The following is a 21,311-nucleotide window of genomic DNA, read 5'->3' as shown; positions in this document are numbered from 1 at the left end:
CATCGCTCGCACAGAGTTACGCGGAGGAATAAAAGAACGCACCCCATGTTCATTTTTTTATGATACAGTACGGTTATTTTATGCTGCGGAACAAATTAGATGTTTTAACATGTATTTCTATGGGAAAATGCGTTTCGTGTAACGGACGTTTCACTTAACGGACGTGCACCTGGAACAGATTAAGTACGTTATATGAGGCACCACTGTATTCTTGAATATGTTTATACTGATATATATATATATATAAATAAATATTACAAGAGTTAATACCATATAATTATAACTGTTAAATCTGTTTACAGAATAAAGCATCTATAATCTGCTTTTTCTTACAAGTTTGGTTCCAGCAACTTAACAAATTATATGGCTTATTAGATCAACACAATACACATAATAACAATTAACATGAATCTCTAGCCTGATTGTACTCATCCCATGTCTCTAAAACATAAGTCATTGCTATAAACATCTTCTGTTGTAAAAATTTGAAGGAAAAAACTTGAAATTAAATATTTCTCTCATCTTCTGTTATATACTATATTTATTCTAATAAACTGCATAGATACAGACACACAAAAGTTACAGACACTACTCTCTAATAAGTGCATTATCTATTGGAGGAAGATAAATTTTATTTTTAAATTGAAAAATTGCAGTTTATTCAGAATTGTCAGTTACTGTATTTTGAAATAAAGTGTGAGTGTGATGAGTATTGTACTTTTGCTTCAATAATAATAGTGAAAAAATTTACTTGGTTTATTTTATCAATATTCATTCTTGAATAATAGTCACACCCAATAGAATAGAAATATAATAAAGAATAGAAATAATATGCTTAGTTGCTTTCTAATAGTAAGTGTTCTCTAATAAACAATGCAGTTGCAAAATGAAAAAGTTATAGACAGCACATTGCTTATTAGAATGAATATGGTAAATTTTTCAAGAATATTGAAAAATTTAGGTCTACTAGTTTAATGTTTATCTACTTAATAAAGTAGCCTATCCTGAGAAATATAATTCTGTGTAATGCCATCTATGGACATTTAATAGTTAGCCTAGTCATTGAAAGAATTTCAAGTGCAATTGTATAATGATGATTATGTTAAAGATGCTGTATCATACTTGCCAGATTATCTGTTATGAGTATTTATTAACTAATCATTATTGTATGTATATAAATCCAGACCACACAGCGGGGTGTATAACAAAATAATTAACTTTACACGAACCTTTAACCCCTTCTGGGTTCTTCCTCAGGAGAATGAGCTGGATCTTCTAATACAAATACGAATGCAAAAAATTTTTGAACCTAATCGAACAATGTAAATTTTGAATGTCCAGTTTCCTCGGCACATCCATTCACATGCCATGTTCAAAAATGTTCTAAATTAACGATGCATGTGCTAAAATGGATTGTAAATCACAATTCAGAACTTTTACATAAAAATGCACAATGTTTGAGATCGTATAATCATAACATATGTTCGTGTGTTCCCATAGCATCTGTAAATAATTCTATAAAGTTAACTTTCATTGTGTAGTATAAACTGCCACTATTTGGCTACATGATGAATGATAATCCTTTTGGGCTATGCTTGGACATAAAACAACACACCCAAACCAGGGTCCATTTCTTGGACTTAGATATCAGAATTGAATTGAGGGTCTAACATCATCACATCAGTCTATCGTAAACCATGAGCAGTATCCACCTACATACCAATTGACTCGTGTGATCCCATTCAGTACAAGATGGCTGCCATATAATAAACTACATACTGGAAATGGAATACGTAAAAAAACCACATCTTTTTAAATCCAGCAAAAATTTTAATACAATACAAACGTTTTCAATTGTTTTAAATGATCTTCATCAGTTACAGAAAAATCGAACATAACATGAATTTAAAATAAATATAAAAATTAACAGAAAAATGCCCTTGTCGACGAAGTATAGATAAATAAATAAACAACTTAAATGAGGTCAAAATACAGTGAAAAAGAATAAATATAAGATATAACATTGAAATTAGCATTATCATTAATTATTGTAAAATGATCTCCAAGGGATTGACAATGCATCTGCATCTCTATGGTTTATACATCCAGTTCCCATGTGCACCTTGAAGATTTCTAATTTCTCAGGATGCTTAACCACTTGCCTATTCGATGTTATTCTGATGATTGCCGCCTGATCCCATTGGACACTAACATCTTGTTGTCTTGCATATGCTGCTAGAATAGTGCTGTCCAGTTTTTATTGATTGTACATTTGTGTTCCTTGAGCCTTTGTTTTAAAGTGTGCATTGTTGCCCCCACATAAACAAGCTTGGAATCGAAACGTTGGTTGTGTAAAGGTAGCGAATAACTACCTGTCACAAAAAATGAACTTTACATTTCTGTGTGCATATGTTTGTGTTATTTAACATATATTATTATGCAAATTAATATAAAAATAACTTAAAATTAAAGTAAAATTTGTTTATTAAATTCCTGCTATTAGTTCACACTCTCCCTATAACTTGTTCATTCAAATTTTCAATCGTTAATAAAATACTTTCTATTCATCCACTCAAGTTCAAATACATTTTTTTAAACTTGTAGTGGATGACACTTGATGTTAATGCAGTTTTTTCAAATATTAATTGGTAATTATTGGGTAAATATTACCCAATGGTTACCCAATAATAATTAACCAACTGGGGTAATTATTACACCCAGAATGATGGTATTAGTATGGGATCAGTTATAGGACCTAAACTTGCTGAATTAGTAATGATTGATATAGATGAAATAATTAATAAAATTCAAGGTATAAAATTTTACAAGCGATATGTTGACGATATTCTGATTATATACAATACTTCTGAAATTACAATCAACCGATAGAAGTCCTTATAAATAATTTAAATAAACGAATTCAGTTTAAAACAGAAGAAGAAGACAGTATTAATAATAGCATTAATACTTGGACGTTAGGATTACAAGGAATAGAAATAGTGTCGAATTTGAACCTTTTAAAAAGCCTTGCACTATCAGTACGACTATTAAATATAACTCTAATATACCTTTATATATCAAATATAACATCTTTGCAATGGAATATGAAAAAATTAAAAATAGAACCAGTAAGTTAAGTAATGTGTGTAAATATATAAAAGAATTAAAAAATAAATTTGTATTAAATGGATACCCGAACTATATAATTACAAAATGGGAAAAAGAAATAAATGATAAAATAAATAGAAACGACAAACAAAGAATAGAAAAACAAGGCTCAGGAATAAGATATATTAGTTTTCCATAGTAAAAGGATTATATGAAGAAATTAATAAAGAATTAAGAAAGGTAGACATAAAACTTGCACCTAAATATGAGAAACTTAAATCCCGGCTAAAAAATAAAAACAGTATACAGCAAGCTAGAACAGAAGCGAAAGAAACAAAGAATGTCGTTTACGAAATTTCGTGTACTTGTAAGAATAATAGTATTTATATTGGAGAAACGAAACGTAAGTTAAATATCAGATTAAAGGAACACGTCGCCGACTTAAGATACAATCGAGTAAACTCTGTTTTTCATGATCATTGCCTACTTAATAATTGTAATATAGATCAAGATGGTACAAAAATTTTATATAAAGAAAAATACGCTTATAATAGAAAATTTAAAGAGAGTGTGGCTATCATAAAGTCCAGTAATTCTATAAATAAAAATTTAAGCATAAATATAAACAAGAACTGGTTAAGAATATTATAGTCATATAAAAAATAAAAAACAGATCCAGCCTAACTTGGCTACTTTTGGCTATACAGTTAATTATGTAAATTCAGAACGTCATAACCAGCAGAATATGCAAATGGTCAACAAACAACTGCGTAATAACGAGCTAGTGCTGGATGAAAAGTGAGTTTTTTAGTTAACACCAGGTCCAAACGTTTATTGCTTTATATCAAGATAAAACAACAATGAAGAAGAGAAAAAAGTTAGTAAAAAGAAGATTAAAGATTTATTGCGTTCGATTTTAAAAAGTAAGATACCGAATATGCTTAATATACCGATATGTATAAAATAGGCCTGTATGTTTATATATTTTAAAAGAAATTTTACAATTTAATTAGCCGTACATAGAACATGTACATTTGCTGCTGTAACTTTGAGGTCCAAATTGTACTGTGCACGTGCACCCTTAAGTTCAAGGAATTAATGTTGACTGAAGAGGGGCGAAATGCCCGAAACGAGTGAAATAGAATCTCGTCTCAACTAATAGAAGTGGAAAAGTGCCAAGTGTTTAATAAATAACACGGTCTTGTGTTTGATGCTTAAAATATTAATTCATTAATTAATGAAATTTAAACTGTGGCACCCGTCAGCAATATGTCGATTCAGACCGATAAGGGCGCGAGGAGAAAAAAGCGAACTTTGAACTACTCGTTCACTTTTCGAACCAACGATGACAGGAGACGGACAAAAATTTCTCTTATATAACATATTTATGTATATACATATTTATACTAATTGTAATTATTTAATAAAAAGTAACTAAGATAAAATTTTTCTTTGTTGACCTAAGTAGGAATTTACTTTAAAAAATTTATTTTTATATTACTTGTTTTTGGTTGCATGTTCCCCTATCCCTATTAATTGTATGTTAAAATGACCTCGTTTAATGCTGTTTCGTTTAGTGCTTTGTTGTTTAGGAATACATCCGCTGCATTAAGCAGGGTCTTACTGTAATAATAATAAAGATTTTAATTGTAAAACATTGTCAAAAAAATTAAATGTTTTATCTCTAAGTTTCTAAATTAAAACATATTTGTTAATACAGTATCATGCTTCATTATGATAATTTTTGAACATTTTATTTTTAAACATTTTCATTTGTATATATATTTTTTTGTATTCATTTGTCTGAGATAAAAAATTTTTTTGCATATTATAAATATTATTGTAATTTTATTTCTTATTTAAAATATTTAGTTTTTTTTAGATATAATTTGAAAGGACCAATGCAACAAATCAAACAATTTCAACCAGGTGCTATTAGGTAAAATAATATTATTATGATAATTGTATCTTAATTAATTGGATAACTTTATATAATTTTTACAAAATATATTTATTCAATACACTGATATATATAATAAAAAAATTTGCTTATATAAAGTAAATTTACACTATTTAGATAAATTTTAAATTGATAGGTAATAATCTTGTAGGTAATCAGAGCTTTTTCAAATAATATAAATTACACTTTCCATCAAAAGTTAAGCACAGACCACAAAAAAGACAATATTTTCAAAACCATTTAAACAAATTTATAAAACTTTCATAGGGTTATATACATACATATTTTAGGTATACACTGCATGCATTTCAGAAAAATGAGTGAAAGTGAACAGAAAAAAGAAAAGGTGGATGCAAGTAACAATAAATGTGAATACGAAAAAAGAGGTTTGAATACAAATGTTGAGATCAATATGGAATGTGACAGCCTCTTGCATTAATGCAAGCTTGACAGCAACAATGCATACCTTCAATAAGAAATTGCAAAAAGTGAGAAGGCAGCAATTGTAATTTATGGAAAAAAGTGGTTTGGCGGCCATTGAGGTTTGTGGAGGCAGCTGAAAGACATCTGTCTAGAGCATTCCATAGATGTTCTATGGGATTGAGATCTGGAGAATATGCAGATCAATCTATTCATTCTATTCCTTCTTCATAAATATATTGGTCAATCAGTCTTGCTTGATATGGATGAGCATTATTGTTCATTGAAATGAAATTTCCGATTGCACTAGCATAAGGTTTGACATAGTGGTCCAGTATCTCATCTTGATACCTATGAGAAGCAATTGTACCTCTTTCAAACGTATGGAGGCTGGTGCATCCACCTAAGGAAAACCTAGCCCAGTCTGTCTTCCTACCACCACTAAAAGCATGTCTACCTCACTTCTGATCAATATACACCTGTTGTCAGATTCCAAGGAGAACCTAGACTCATCTATGAACAGGGCATGAGTCCATTGTTCTCAAGTCTAGCCTACATGTTCTTGACACCACTTCAGATATGTGAGGTTAGCCGATTGGGTGAAAAGATGTCACGACAATCGAGCGGTCAGCACTGCCGTGTGGGAGTGGAGGAATTTCACGGAGACAGGTTTTCCATTTCAAAACCGTTTAATAAAATAAAAATTTCTTACAACTATTTTTATAACAAGGTGTAATGCCTATCTAAGGATGGGGAAACCAGTCTGTACAAAAGTTCAAATGTTCCGATGATCGTTTCTCTTCCAGCGGAGGTAATATGGACAGCACAACTTGAAGAGATGACTTCCGGCAGCTGGATGTACAGTACGTGGGAGAAACTTGGCGGGACGGGAGAACGAAGCCAATTCCTGGACGTCGAACAAGCTTTCCTTGTTGAATCTCAGCAGCAACAATCCAGGAGAGGAGCACTACCAACCAAGAACTTCTCCTCTTTTTCTTAGGGTTTTATAACTTTCCTTTGAGTCTCAGATCGAACATTCCGATAGGTCGACGTCGACTTGCCTCCGTCTTCCAATTGGTCCCCCCCCCTCGTTACGCATTGTAACGAGATCAGAACCCAGGTCGTTGGATGAGTCAACGTCGATGGACAATTTGATTCCTATTGAAGATGTTCAATCCAAGTACTCAAATTCATCTATTGTTTTAATCTGAGAAGTCTGATTTTCTTGGAAATCTCTACAGACATGCCCTTTTATGGACATAAAACATTCATTTTTCGTTTTTCCCTTTTTTCTTGTTGATGGTTTTTTTCAACATAAATTTATTATAATAATAATTATTATTATCGGCTTCTATTCCAAAACCGTGAGAAAAAAAATTTCTTTTTCCCTTTTTGCACTAATTTTAGACCTATTTCCGAAGCTTCACAGATAGGCTTGTTTATGTGTGGTGGTTAAAGACACACCTACTGTCATTCGACAGACTTAGAGTCTAGCCTAGTGAAGCCTTCTGGTAACAGTTGAGACAGGTACCTGCGTTCCTGTGGATGATACAATTCTAGCACGCAGAGAAGATGCAGAGCCCTACTGTTTCTTTTGGTAGGAGTTGTATATAATGATCATCCTGAGATGTTACCACTGTTGACGTCCTGAAACAGGTCTTCTGACAATGGTTCCTGTTGTTTGGAATTGTCTCCAAAGCTTTGAGACAACAGAATGATGGACATTAAACAACCTTGCCACTTTGGTAATTGATTGACCAGCCTCCAATTTTCCAGCAGCTATCCGTCTTTCTGAATCCTGTAAACATCTTCTTTGTAACATGATTATTTACTGTTTGCACCATAACAATTCTGTTTTCTATTCTTTATTGTCTATAGTACCCTTTCAACAAAAACAGCACTTTCTGGAAAGGTGCTGGTATTTTCCCTGATGTTCTTTATTTGCATATTTATATACATTTTGCATAATTTTGAGGGGCAAATGTTAGTTGTCATACTAAATTATATCTATACAATAATTTTCATTTAAGTTTTCATGCTATTTAGGCTTCTATTTAGCTTTTTGTGATCCATGCTTAACTTTTGACAAGCGGTGTATATTTTATTCAAAAAGTAACCACACAAATGTTGAAATTTATTTTTTTCAAATGTTCTAAAAGATACTTATTCTATTGTCAAATATATGTTGTAGATATATTTTTTAATTAAAACTTTTCATATAAAGATAAACTAAAAGCTATCTAGTAATTAAGATAATTATATGTTTATAAATTTATTGTTAAGATAACAAGTATTTTATGAATATCACAGAATTATAAGTCTGTATAGAGATATACTACTTTATGTTATAAATAAATAGCAAGTTAAATTTCTTTAAATTTGCATGTTTATTTTTATGTATGAGTTATATAACATACTGAGTTCTATAAAAGTAGTTAGTTTTTCTCTGATTTATAAATAGTATAACCAAAAAATAAAATTAATTTATTTAACTGAAAAAGTATATTTAAGTAGTTTTAATGTAATATAATTAAAAGTTGGTATGATAATATAGTCAATATAAAATTAAACACTATAAATGGATTATAATTAAAATACTTCATAAATTTATACTATAAAACAAACCATATTATTTTTAATAAAATCCAGTAAGTTGAGTTAGCTATTATTTTATATCAAAAATAGTAAATATGTATATAAATATATATATAATCAATTTTTCCTGTAGCAAGGAACTGAGAGATGCCTTAGCTTTAAAAGATGATCAATTACCTCAGTATATATACAAGATGAGAATCTTGGGTTATCCTCCAGGTTGGTTGAAAGAAGCTGAGATTTATAATTCAGAATTAGCAATGTATGACTGTCAGGGAAAAGGTAATTACATGAACATTTTTATAAATAAAATTTGAATTGTTACATAAAACAATAGTGTTTGGATTTAAATTATTCAGGTATATTTTTTATACCTGTGCAGTTATCATCAAGTAATTTCTAATTAATCTTCATTATAAAATTCTCAAAATTTTAGTTGTGATATCCATAAAATTTTGGCAAAAAAATATTAAAGAATAAATTAATATAACAATAGTTCAAATATGACCATTTTATTTATAATCTTATATGTAATTGTCTTAACAGATACATGTCAGATTCACATATTAATTAGACTCATGTACAAAAAAATACATTTGTAATATCATGAACAGAATATTAATCTGTGCATTTTTTTACAATAGTGTCTTGTTTTACATGGGATTGATATATGTGGATTTGTGTTTTCATAGATGGATGGTGAATGGTTAGGTTAATCCTTGGATAAACAAGGATAACTATGATTATTGATGTACATGCTGACTATTTTTATTATAAAATTTATTGTGAGCAAACTTAATGATATAAAAATTAGAAGAAATTTTTTATAGCTTTGAGAAAAAAAAATCATTAAGTTGAAACAAAAATAGAAGGTTCTCATGAAGAAAGCAGTAAAAATTTAGTATGTATAATATGCAAGTTGTGTAAAAGTACTGTAAAACTAAAACTTTTGATACTACATAATAAAAACAAAACAATAATGGGAGGATTGTGTCAAACACATTTTGACATTTTTATATTTATTGTAAATGTTACTTAAGGCACTTATGCAACCATTTACAGTTCTGTGACTTCTTGGGTTGGAGCACAAATTTATGCAATACCTGCTGATGCATAATTCTGTATAAAAGAAGACCATACTGTATATATGTAAAATTATTATTGATATATTCCATTTTGACACAATTAAAATATTGAAAATTATTATAATTGTTTCATGAAAATTTATTTATGACATCTTATGATTGATATATTTACAGTTAAATTATATGAAGAAAATATTCAAAATGGAAGTGACTCTGAAAATTATGAAGGTAAATATTATATATATATATATATATATATAAACCTCAAATATATATATTTGAGGTTTTTATATTATTTATTACAAAAATTTATTATAAATATTTTATTAAAATAAAATAAAATAACCAATTGAATACTTAAAAATCAGCTGCAAATTGTAAAATTATAATAATAATTTAAAATTCACTAAATAACTGAGTGATGACATTATGCTCATTTTTAACTTTAAACTTATACGTGGTATGATCCAAAAGTTTGGGGAATGCAGTAATCTATGACAACAAAAGCATGTATTTGAAGTTACAGCGTATGAAATGGATTCTACCAAACCACCTCTACGTGTTCAGGTTAATTTCACCCATGTCATGCGATTAAACCGTGAGCGCTGCTGTTTTTTCCAGAGATAGTTACCTTTGTCTTGCGACGTAATCAAAGTGGAATTTCAAGAACAATCTCCAACATTTCGACTTCACCGTGACCTTTCATCGTAGAATCACCGTACACCTTTCTTAGCAATTTTAAAATCTCCGTAGGTGTTTTACCTAAACACTGACAAAATTTAATGTTGGAGGTTGTTCTTGAAACTCCACTTTGATTATGTCGCAGGACAAAGGTAACTGTCTCCTGAAAAAAACAGCAGCGCTCTCGGTTTAATCACATGACATGGGTGAAATTAACCTGAACACGTAGAGGTGGTTTGGTAGAATCCATTTCATAAGCTGTAACTTCAAATACATGCTTTTGTTGTCGTAGATTACTGCATTCCCTGAACTTTTGGATCGTCACACGTATGTTGGAGTATTCCACAAGAACTAAAACTCTATATACATATGATAATATATTTTTTAATGAATCTTAATATTAGTTATTATAATTGAGTTATCAAATAATAAATAAATGAAGTACAAATTATATATATGATATATTAAATATTAATAAAAATATTTAAAATGTTCATTTCTAAAAGTTAATTATGAAGAAAAAGAAATGAAACATTTTAAAAATTTATTCTATGAGGGTGGTTTTTTTCAAGCTCCAATGGTCCATAAAACAAAGACCAAGTGTAAATAACAAAATGAATTTATTACCAAAAGTTAGGTACAAACATGATTACTTTTCAATATAATCACTGTGAAGATTGAAGCATTTGTCATATCTGTGGATGAGCTTTTTCATTTCCTTGTCATAGAATGTTGCTGCTGGTGAATTGAGATGGCCTTAATAATGTTGTTTTGAAGATCATCATTAGTCTTGAACCTCTGCCCTGCCTAGCCATGTTTTCAGTTCAGGAAAGAGGTGGAAGTCTTCACACATTAAAAAGTTCCAAGCTGGATGGAAGTCTTCACCACCTTTAAATATCTAGCATAAAGCACTGATTTAGTGCCAAGCAACTTCCATCAGAGGTTCAAGACTAATGATGATCTACAAAACAACATTGTTAAGGCCATCTCAATTTACAGGCAGCAACATTCTATGAAGAGGGGATGGAAAAGCTTGTCCACAGATATGACAAATGCCTCAATCTTCATGGTGATTATGTCGAAAAGTAACCATGTTTGTACCTAATTTTTGGTAATAAATTCACTTTGTTATTTATGTTTATTTTTTTTTTTTTATGGACCATCATAGGTTGAAAAAAAACAACCTATGTATATTTATAAATTTATTAACACACATGTATAAGAACACAATTTTTCATTAATTTCAACAACATATGCTTTTCCGAGGAATCTCTATTATCGTTATTCTTACAAATGCAGTTTGGATTTAGCATTTTTATAAGCCCTGTTCCTCTTCAGTGCTTTTGTAATTGATTTTATAAAAATTCAAAATAATACTTTTCATCTTAATCTTTCCAATACCTGACACATGGTGTTTTTTTACAGTACTGTGCAAAGGCATGTGCTGTATGTACACAGCACACAAATACCTGTTCTTTAGCAGGTACAAAATCACTGATTATTACTACTAAAAATATATTAACTTCTCTTTATTGTGAAATATGTAAATACTGTACCTGATTACAATTTTTTATACAAATAAAAATATTTAGGAAAAAATTTAATATTACTAAATTAACATATTTTCTGCTAAAATATGATAAGGAAAGTCGTATTACAGGGGTTGTTCTGGAAAATTTAAAAATATCGCCAACCATTTCGCAAGTTTTAAATTATTTTTTTGTCACTTCAAATTATTTGTTCCCATCAGCTTTAATTACTAATTAATGCAGGTGCTTGGTTTAGTGTCTGCAAAGCAAAAGTGACATATTAAGCTGTCACTTACAAGGAGATGTTTAGATGTTTAGGTCTTCGATTCAAACAAAACTTGGTGAGCATGTAGCCTTAAACACAAATATCTCTGTCCAAATAATGCAACCCATTTCTCAAGCAATTTCGAAAAACGCTTGAGACATGGGAAATTATTATGTTGAAAATTGAGTGTTTAGTTTATAAATCTTTGGTTTGGAAGTTCTATGTCTCTGAGTGGATATATATATTCTTATTGCCACTTTAATAAAAATATCATCAAATAACGATTTTGGCACTATGCAGCACTATCTGTGTTATTATTTATATAGTTCATTAAAAATAAATAATAACTATACAGTGGAGCATCGATTATCCGACTCAATTGGGGACTGGGGTTGGTCGGATAACTGAGAAAATGGATAACCGAAAAGTATGAAAAAATACATTATTAGTATAGTATAGTAGTATATTAGTATATCACTATTAACCTACTTTGCATTGAATTTTCAACGATGATAAGCCTAACAAAATTTTTAAAAAATAATAACGTCGTTATTGTTTTGTTAAAAATTATTTCTTTATTTTGCACAAAATAAATACAAAAATAAAGAAAAAATAGAAAATTAAGCCTGGTTTAAATACTGGCCTCCCTTTAATGGTTGAGTCAGTGTTGCCAGCTAAAACATGCAGAAATTTAACAAAATAATAATAAAGTAGCCAAGACATAGACAAATATTGTAGTGCCACATCACTAGCGGACATTTGAATTTGCCGACTAGAATGCGGTCGGTTAACCGATGTGTCGGTTGATTGGGGGTCGGATAATCGATGCTCTACTGTATTTTTATTTAAAAGAAAAATCTTAAACCCTTTCCATGCTGGTGATCTACAGAACAATTTTGAGTGGAATTTGTCATGCAGCGCATTTTTTGCAATTTTTCGATAATTTAAATTGCGATATTTTGCTTCAAAATCGTGCTATGTTTAGTCTGTTTTTTGTGTTTGATTAAAAGCATATTACAGTTTATGATTGTTTAATTTATAGTTTAATACAAATTTAAAATAATATTAAAATTTGAAATTTAGGAACAAAATAAAAAATAATTAATTTACAGAGAATCGCTGAACTTTGTGCATCTATTAGGTAAACACATCTGTCTTCTTTTAAACAAAACAAACCCCATCTCTAGCTAGAATGGGGGAGAAGTTATTGCCATTATTTACACTATGACTAATTACTAAGCAGGAAGAAGAGTCCATTGTTATTGTAAAGCGACAAGTTCAAGTTTATCATCATATATTTCTGCTTAAAATAGTGAATATTTGACACTTTTTATATATTTTTTCGATGCTTTATACTATAATACACTAAAATAAGCGATTAGTTAATTTTTTCCTGCAATTACGCAATATCCGGAAGTAATGAGTTTCCTGGTAAATTTTTCAGCTAGATGCTTTTGATAAGAAATCTTCTTGTCTAAGTGAAGTCAAATAACATGAGAACTAGTAGAATTATGGCTCTAAAATGAAGAATATAGCTATTTTTTAATGTTTGTTTACATTCTGACTTTAATCACATGGACTGGTTCTTTACGGGAAAATCCTGACCAGATGGGTCTAAAAAATACTCTCATTCATTGAAGTTGATTCAGTCATAATATAAATTACCAATTAGAGCATAATAGGCATAGAAACAAAAAGTTTAAAGCCAATTAACAGCAAGATCTTCCATAGACTTACTATAGGGAAGTCGAGTTTCCTGGCAATATTTATTGCTAGATAGTTTTAAAAATATATTTATTCGCTTAAATATTGTCGAATTAGCTAATTTAATGTCTAAGTGCATTAATTTAGTTAATTAGAGCTAAAAAACGATTTAAAAAGCAAATTTATTGCTATTATTTACATTTTACTTGGAAGGTTGGAGGCGGAGCTTTTCATGGCAATTTTTTCCTTTCACAAGTCTGTGATTAGTTAAAGTAATGTCAACAAAGACAGAAGATACCCAAAAAAACTGTAGAAGGAGTTTCCCTTTGATTGTTTTTAGTCAACTGTGTAGTTAACTGCGAAGATTTGCTGTAGAATGGTAGGGGTCTTTTTTACCGAAATATTTATGGCCCAGGGGTGGTAACAAAACATTTATTGGCTTAAACAAAGTCAATCGACCTACAGAAGAGCAAATCAAAGCTAAGATTACGGAAAACTCGAATATAATGCAAATTAATTGAATTTTTTGATTAATTACGCCTAAAGGCGTATCTCGCATCACCAATTAACGGCAAGTCACATGACATATGCCTAAGGGCGAATACCAGCATGGAAAGGGTTAAGCAATGAAATAGGTAGAATGTCAATGTATGTATCTATTGCATATGTAAACTGAATTGACAAACATGATAGGAATATTATAACAATATGTAGTTCTAATTTTATACCCCAGATAATGTTACTTTCAAGTTTGGAATTTCATATAATTCATTGATATGTTTAAAAAATAAAGACCATTTAATGAATTGCTGCAAAGATTTAGTTAGAATTAAGAAACAATGGTAACAGTGACATAAATTCAATCTAATTATTTATGAATCCAAATGTATCTATTCAAGAAATAGATATACATGTTCTTTTAACAGTAATTTACAATTATAAAAATATGACAGTATGTATAATGCATACAAATTTACTTTTACAGTAAAATATGATTCTGAAAAAATTTTTGAATATCCTGGATTCAATGTTCCTGTTCCTCCTGGATTTAAAGATGTAAGTTTAAATTTAAAATATACAAGATTAAAATTTTGTGATGTTTGAAAAATTAGTTTAAATTAAAGAACAAATTTTTGAAGCAGTAGGCATAAAAGTTTTGAAACAATACATAAGCAGTTTGTGAAACATATAAACTTTTAATATTTAAAATATATTAGCTATTTATATATAAATAAACAACAACTAACCCGTTACATATAAAGATCAACAACTGCCGAATTATCGGGCTAGCAAATGGCTATAGTAATATTAATAATTAGAGTTAATTTGCTACTAGAGTTAGGCGTTAGGCACCATCTCTTGCTAAATTTAATAATTAGAATTTTAATTAAATAATTTAAATAAATTTAGGCCTAACTGGAAGAATCCCGCTTCGGGCCGATTCTTTTCTTCCAGTTAGGCCTAAATTTATTTAAATTATTTAATTAAAATTCTAATTATTAAATTTAGCAAGAGATGGCGCCTAACGCCTAACTCTAGTAGCAAATTAACTTTAATTATTAATATTACTATAGCCATTTGCTAGCCCGATAATTCGGCAGTTGTTGATCTTTATATTAGCTATTTGTCACAAATATTATTTAGCATTATATTTTAAAAATGCCAAAGTAAATAAATATAATTTAAACAATAATAAATATTTATAAAAATATTACAAAAATATATTTCTAAGTAAAGATAAATGATAAGCTGCATCATCATTACTATTCTTTACATGTAAAAAATATAGATGATCATATTTTGCTGTCTTAACTGTTGCAAGATAACTATAAAAAATATAATATCTATTGATAACTTTATTTCTTTTTTTAAGAGCATTTTAAATTAAATAAACCAAACTATATTTGAATACATTTTCTGAATTCTTTACTGAATTGCTACATTAACTTATTTGTATGGGAAGAGATTATATTAGTGTCAGATTCTCAGCAGAAATGCTTAATTTTCAACTGTGATGTACATTTCTTTATTATCTTTTGCATCTCTTGTAATAGATTTAAATGACATTTATAAGCCAAATCTAATTTTAAAAATTAGTATTTAGCTTATGATTAGTTTATAATCTCAGAAATGCAATGAATATTTATGTACAGAGTGATTCAGGTCCTCTGTAACAAACGTTGGCACAATAGATCTCAGAGAGGAACATTTTATTTACAACAATCCATGTTCCCTGATATGTTGTTTAGGAGCTATTTGACTATGTGGACAGGTCATAGGTGACAGGTAATGCCATAATGAAATGGAAATAATGACATCAAATATGCATTTATTACAAGTACACTTGCAGATGGTTCACAAAAGGTGTTGAAAGTGTCCACCCTAAACCCATTTCTCAAAGGTGTTGTTGCAATTGAGCAAACGTTGTGTGATATGGGTGCTGTTTGTTTGGAAACTGCTGTTGGTAAATGTAGAGAGCTTGTCCATTTCCTGTAGTCTCCCTACAGAATATTAATATGTCAGTGAGCTCAGCCAAATTGTGAGAGCCGAACTTGACAAAATTTTTGAGAGAAAGAAATTTCATCTTTTGAATGTTAAATTAGTTCAAATCCCAGCGAAAACAAAATTTTCAATTTAATTATCAGAGGATGATTGCATTTTTCGCCCCAGAGTCACTTCCTTTCCCAGGGAAGTCATTGAATGTGTCACCAGGAACTAACTAGGCAGATTCACCATTGATTGAAAATAGTAACATGGCTAAAAAGAGGGCATCAGAACTCAAGAGGCAGGACCCCTGATATAAAAGGGTTGAATCGAGGACAAGAAAGTGGTTGGGAGTTCACCAACCTCCTCTTTTTTATGTGAGTACTCCATCGCTGATCTCTTTGACCGCTCTTTCACCAGTCCTTCAACTGCCTTTTGCCATAGACGCTTTAGCAACGACCATGTGATAGTGAACTGTACCATCAAGGAGCCTAACTCTATCCAACCTAGCTGAAACCCCTCTATCCCGTCGTCAGGACATTTTGCGACCTCAAGACTTCAATCAAGGGCATTGCTCATAATAATGTAAGCTCTCTCTCTCTGCTAGGAACCCATTAACTTAGTATAAAACTTAACCAATTATGTTATGCTGTATCAGCCCTATCCTATATGTTACGCTACATAAGCTTTAACCCTTTTATCTATAACAGAACTCTCTGTTATCTTTTGTATATGTGTAAATAGCTTACATAAATAAATGGGTATTATTTCTTTGTAATTGAGTAGTAGTGTGCACTTCTTTCGGCCACATTGTCTCTCAGGCTATCTCCATCCCAGACCACTAGTGTCTACATACATGACCGCTTGCACAAAACCAACGAGGTTTCTGCAGCCAACAAGGTTTCTGTGTCTGCCTTAAAAGACACAGTGGTGTCAGTCCTGACATAGGCATCACCAGTCTGGTGCCAACCCTCTGGTCACAAAATCATAGATATCCATCCTTGATTACTTTTCGAAGCAACCTCTAAAATGTAAGGCAAAAAAATGGAACACCTATCACACTTACTATGCACAGTATGCTTCTGACAGGTGTGTTGACTACAGCTATATCGAATGTAGCCAGTCTGTTTGTTGGGTAATGTGATTGAGGACTTTACAATTAAAGACACGTGTTGGACAATGAAATAAATTTAATAATAAAAAAAAAACTTTTAAAATGACAAACAACTTGCAGACTTAAACACTATTCTTATAAATATACAAAACACTTGTTGTCTTGCAGACTTAACCACTATTCTAAACTTGCAGACTTAAACACTATCCTTACAAATATACAAAACACTATTCTTACAAATATACAAAACATCAGGTTGTCGTATTCTATCGATATGCTTAGTTGATAAAATTGGCATTCTTTGTCGACAACACTTGATCGAAAATGAAATAACAACGAAATGATTAAAGCTCCGAGCGTGAACTAGTTGTCCCAGTAAGTAGGCCTAATCCTCACGTGTAGTTTTACGTAAAATATTCGTCAGTTGGGATCAATTCCTGGACGATGTGGTTGGATTTTCCTTTATGTACGGAACGGTTCAATCTTCATTCGTTACTGTCCGATTCTTACCTCACCTTCTCCCTTCATCGTTCAAATGGGAGCTTCCAAGTCTATTCCGATCCTCTGGAATTCTCGAAGGAACAAAAAAAAGTCTCTAACCAGTGTGACACGTGCTTTTATAGTTCCCGCCATCCGGGTACTTGCTACACACGTAATCCTCTCCAGGCCAATCAATTTCACCGCTGTGATGACCACAAATGTGATTCGCGTAACAAGAGAACAAAGAAAACCCGACACGATTTCCGTTAATGATGGAAGGTTATTACACACAAATATGAATACATATATATTAATTAAAAACAAAAAACAGTAGTTGCGGAGCACTACACAGGTATCACCTACTTCCTAAAGAACATGACAGGGAACATGGGTTGTTGTTGCATATAAAATGTTCCTCTTTGTGAGATCTATTGTGCCACAGAATTTGTTGCAGAAATTATGAATTACCCTGTACACTCAAACTTGTTTTTGTGCGATTTTTTATTTGTGCGATTTGTTTTGTGTGATTTTTTGTGTGCGGTATATGAATTTCAATCAAATTGATATACTGCACAAAAATAATTGCACAAAACACATTGCACGTATAAAAAATCGCACAAAAAAGACCGCCCAAAAACAGGTTTGAGTGTATAAGTCAATGCTCATGAACAATACTTATGACTCTTCAAATATATCATTTTTGTACCCTGCAAAAATACAAATAATTCAATCTGTTTCTAATTACAAACAATGTTAGTAATGTAAATAATAATATAATTTTTTCATTCTTATATAAATTAACTTTCCCATCTGCTTGGAAATTTTTCAACTTTACACACACTGTCTTGTATTTTCAGAGATTCTGGGCATGACTTCAGTACAAATATGAAATTTTATGAATAGATAGATCATTACTTCCTTATGAAATAGACAAAGCTTTAAAAAATTAGAACAATAAAATGACAAATCATTAACTAATAATTGCATTTATCTCCAATTTAGTTTAGAAGTAAAATAGGTGTTAAACATAAAATATAATAAATGAAAAGAAAATTCTTGTTCTCATTTTTGTTTCAAATGCCAACTGTGAAATGATGTATGTAGCTATGCAAGCACTCATAGTGAGTAACGATGCAGATAACATATGCAATTCAAAAAGCTTTACAGATGTGATCAAATAGGAAATAAATTATTTATTTTAAAATTTTTTAAAAATATATAAATCTATTTTTTATCATCTAGAAAGTAAACATAAAAGTTGCATGCATAAAAGTAAGCACTGCATTAAAACAATTTTAAACATAGAGGATTAAATGCAAGTGTTAAAGATAATTACTTAAGATAAAGTGTTAAGATAAAAAATTACTTCCTTACTAAATCAGTTTTCTTTCCTTTAGGAATGTGTAGAAATTGGTATGCCATCTATTCAACCTTATCACCTAATGGATATTAATGCTACAAATTCTGTATGTAATATTTATCATTATTATTATATGTCTAGTTTCATTTTTATTTACTATTTCAGATTTAATAATATGCTTCAATTTATATATTGTATATTATTATTAAATTTTTCTCTTCATTTTTTTCTAACAAATAGCTATTGCTGAGTATTATGTATTACACTCTCCAGTAGTGCCTCATACTTCAAATTTAATTCATTCCAGGAGGCTATTTGAACTATGAATTGTTCAAAGTTTGAATCAGTTTTTCCCACTATAAATATTGGAAAATGAATTAATCCATTCCCAGACCCTAAACAATACCCATTTCAATAAATAAGTTGAACAAGTACACATAATGGAAGATAAAAATATCAATAACATAATTAAATGCCCTTAATAATAAATTAAATCATGAAAACAATAAGTAAGATATGCAAATACCTATGTATCATAATAAAATGAAAATTACATTTACTGTACCTTAAGGAATGATGATGTCCTGTTTCTTAAAGTCACTAAAAGCTTATTTGGCTTTTAGTTTAAGCATTTTACATGAAACAGCATAATTTGCTACTTATATAGAGATAATTTATTGTAGTTTAATTATGCTTTAAGAAACCAATGGGAGTTTTGCAGAATGTTTGAATTTCAGGTACCCTGATATTAAGCAAGGGATGTCTGTATTCAAACTTTTATTCAAATATTCTATAAATTTTATAGCTTTGCTTTAAAAACTAATTTCACAATAAATTTAGAATTTTATAGTTAACAAATTTTTCTAGTAGTAGTAATCTAGTTAGTTGAATAATTAATTAAGTTAATTGAGAAGTAGTTAATCTAGTTAAAACAGTTGATAATTATAAATAACGCAATATTAGATTTCAATGTAAAATACAAAGAGAACATATGTTAAAATAAGTTATTTGAGATGATAAAAAGATAAAGAATTCTTCTGGAATTATATTTGTTTGAAGTACATTTAATGTAGGGATTGCAATCCAGCAGTGTTTTGAATCCAGCTGGATTTTTGCTGGATTGAAATCATTCCAGCTGGATCCAGCGCGGATCCAGCATGGATGTATTTTTGGTGCAATAAAGTGTTATCTGTCTATCTATCCATCCTGCAATTTATGTTTTTTAATAAAATAAAACATTTTTTAAAAATACTTAAAAAGCTTTTATTATTTAGACTGGTATAAATCAGTAAAACTTCTTACACATTTAGGTAGTAAACTTAACTTTGGTTCGGTTTAACATTTGAGATAGAGATAATTAACTTTAAATGTTTAGTTAGATTATAATTATAATGTAATCTTTAAGTTAAATAATAGCAAAGGTAATTCTACTGATTAATTTATATTAATATATTATAATAATGTAAGGACGGATAATCAGTGGCTAAGTGGCTATCAGTCTTACCAGTTTTCATATATAGGCTCTACATATTAGTCTGTAGTTATTTATAGGTATATAAAACTATGTACTGGAAGTAGAATAAGTTAAATAAACTACACCTTTATCAATCCAGCAAAATTTAATAAAATAATAACGTTTTCAATCGTTTTTAACGATCTTCCTCGGTTACAAAAAAAAAAATAGAACATTAAATATAGAACATAAAATGTGTTCGGAATAAATATGAAAATTAACGAAAAACGCCCAAACAGACAAAATATAGATAAATAAACAAAATAAATAGCGGAAAAAATATATACAGGGTGTTTTTTTTAAACTGACGGTACTCAGAAACATCTGTAGAGCAATCTAGCAGCTGGACTGTCGCCAAATTTTGTAGAGTGACTAAAGATGACATGGAAAAGAGATTCCGCGAAGAAAAAAGTAGTACCTAAATTTTCTGGTAGGGGTGGATTTGGCGCTGTTGTAACGAAAAAGCTACCAGCACTTCACTGAAGAAAGGATCATCAGTCGCTTTTTTCCACTTGCATGGGCCGCCTTGCTCCCCGGAAATAACCCCATGTTACTTTTTCCTGTGGGGTTACTTAAAGTCCAAGGTCTATCTTGTTAGTGTCCCAAACTTGATGACTTTGAAGGACAACATTTCTCTGTTTGGATGTTACATGTCTCACAGGAATGTTCACTGTGATGAACATTCCTGCGGACATGTTACGTTCAGCCATAGAGAACACAGTGTTCAGGATGCAATGAGTTGTCCAGCAGGACGGTGATCACATTGAAGAAGGGAGAAGGTTATTTGCTGATTAATTAAACTTTCGTTATTACACTGAAACCTCTGTCTGATTATTCATTCGTGTGTTTGTTAATTGCAGCTGGATTTTATGCAGATTTTTAGCTGTTTTGCTACAACAGCACCAAATCCACCCCTACCGGAAAATTTAAGTACTACTTTTTTTTCACGGAATCTCTTTCCCATGTCGTCCTTAGTCACTCTTCCAAATTTGGCGACAGTTCGGCTGTTAGAT

The 21,311-nt window shown here is 30.3% G+C and overlaps 1 protein-coding gene across 1 annotated transcript in view; it reads left to right on the top strand.

The window, feature by feature from the left end:
• LOC136985034 (zinc finger CCHC domain-containing protein 8-like) overlaps positions 1 to 21,311 on the top strand; it is a 51,734-nt gene that overhangs the window by 20,811 nt on the left and 9,612 nt on the right. The window contains exons 6-11 of the mRNA XM_067282228.1: positions 4,991 to 5,047; positions 8,217 to 8,365; positions 9,343 to 9,396; positions 14,333 to 14,403; positions 18,668 to 18,697; positions 18,823 to 18,891. Of these exons, the coding sequence (XP_067138329.1) occupies positions 4,991 to 5,047; positions 8,217 to 8,365; positions 9,343 to 9,396; positions 14,333 to 14,403; positions 18,668 to 18,697; positions 18,823 to 18,891 (430 nt within the window). The remainder of the gene's footprint in view (positions 1 to 4,990; positions 5,048 to 8,216; positions 8,366 to 9,342; positions 9,397 to 14,332; positions 14,404 to 18,667; positions 18,698 to 18,822; positions 18,892 to 21,311) is intronic.

This window comes from Centruroides vittatus, unplaced genomic scaffold, assembly GCF_030686945.1.
Source record: "Centruroides vittatus isolate TY-2023 unplaced genomic scaffold, ASM3068694v2 contig_943, whole genome shotgun sequence".
NCBI classification, from domain to species: domain Eukaryota; kingdom Metazoa; phylum Arthropoda; class Arachnida; order Scorpiones; family Buthidae; genus Centruroides; species Centruroides vittatus.
This window is presented reverse-complemented; position numbering and strand designations above follow the sequence as displayed.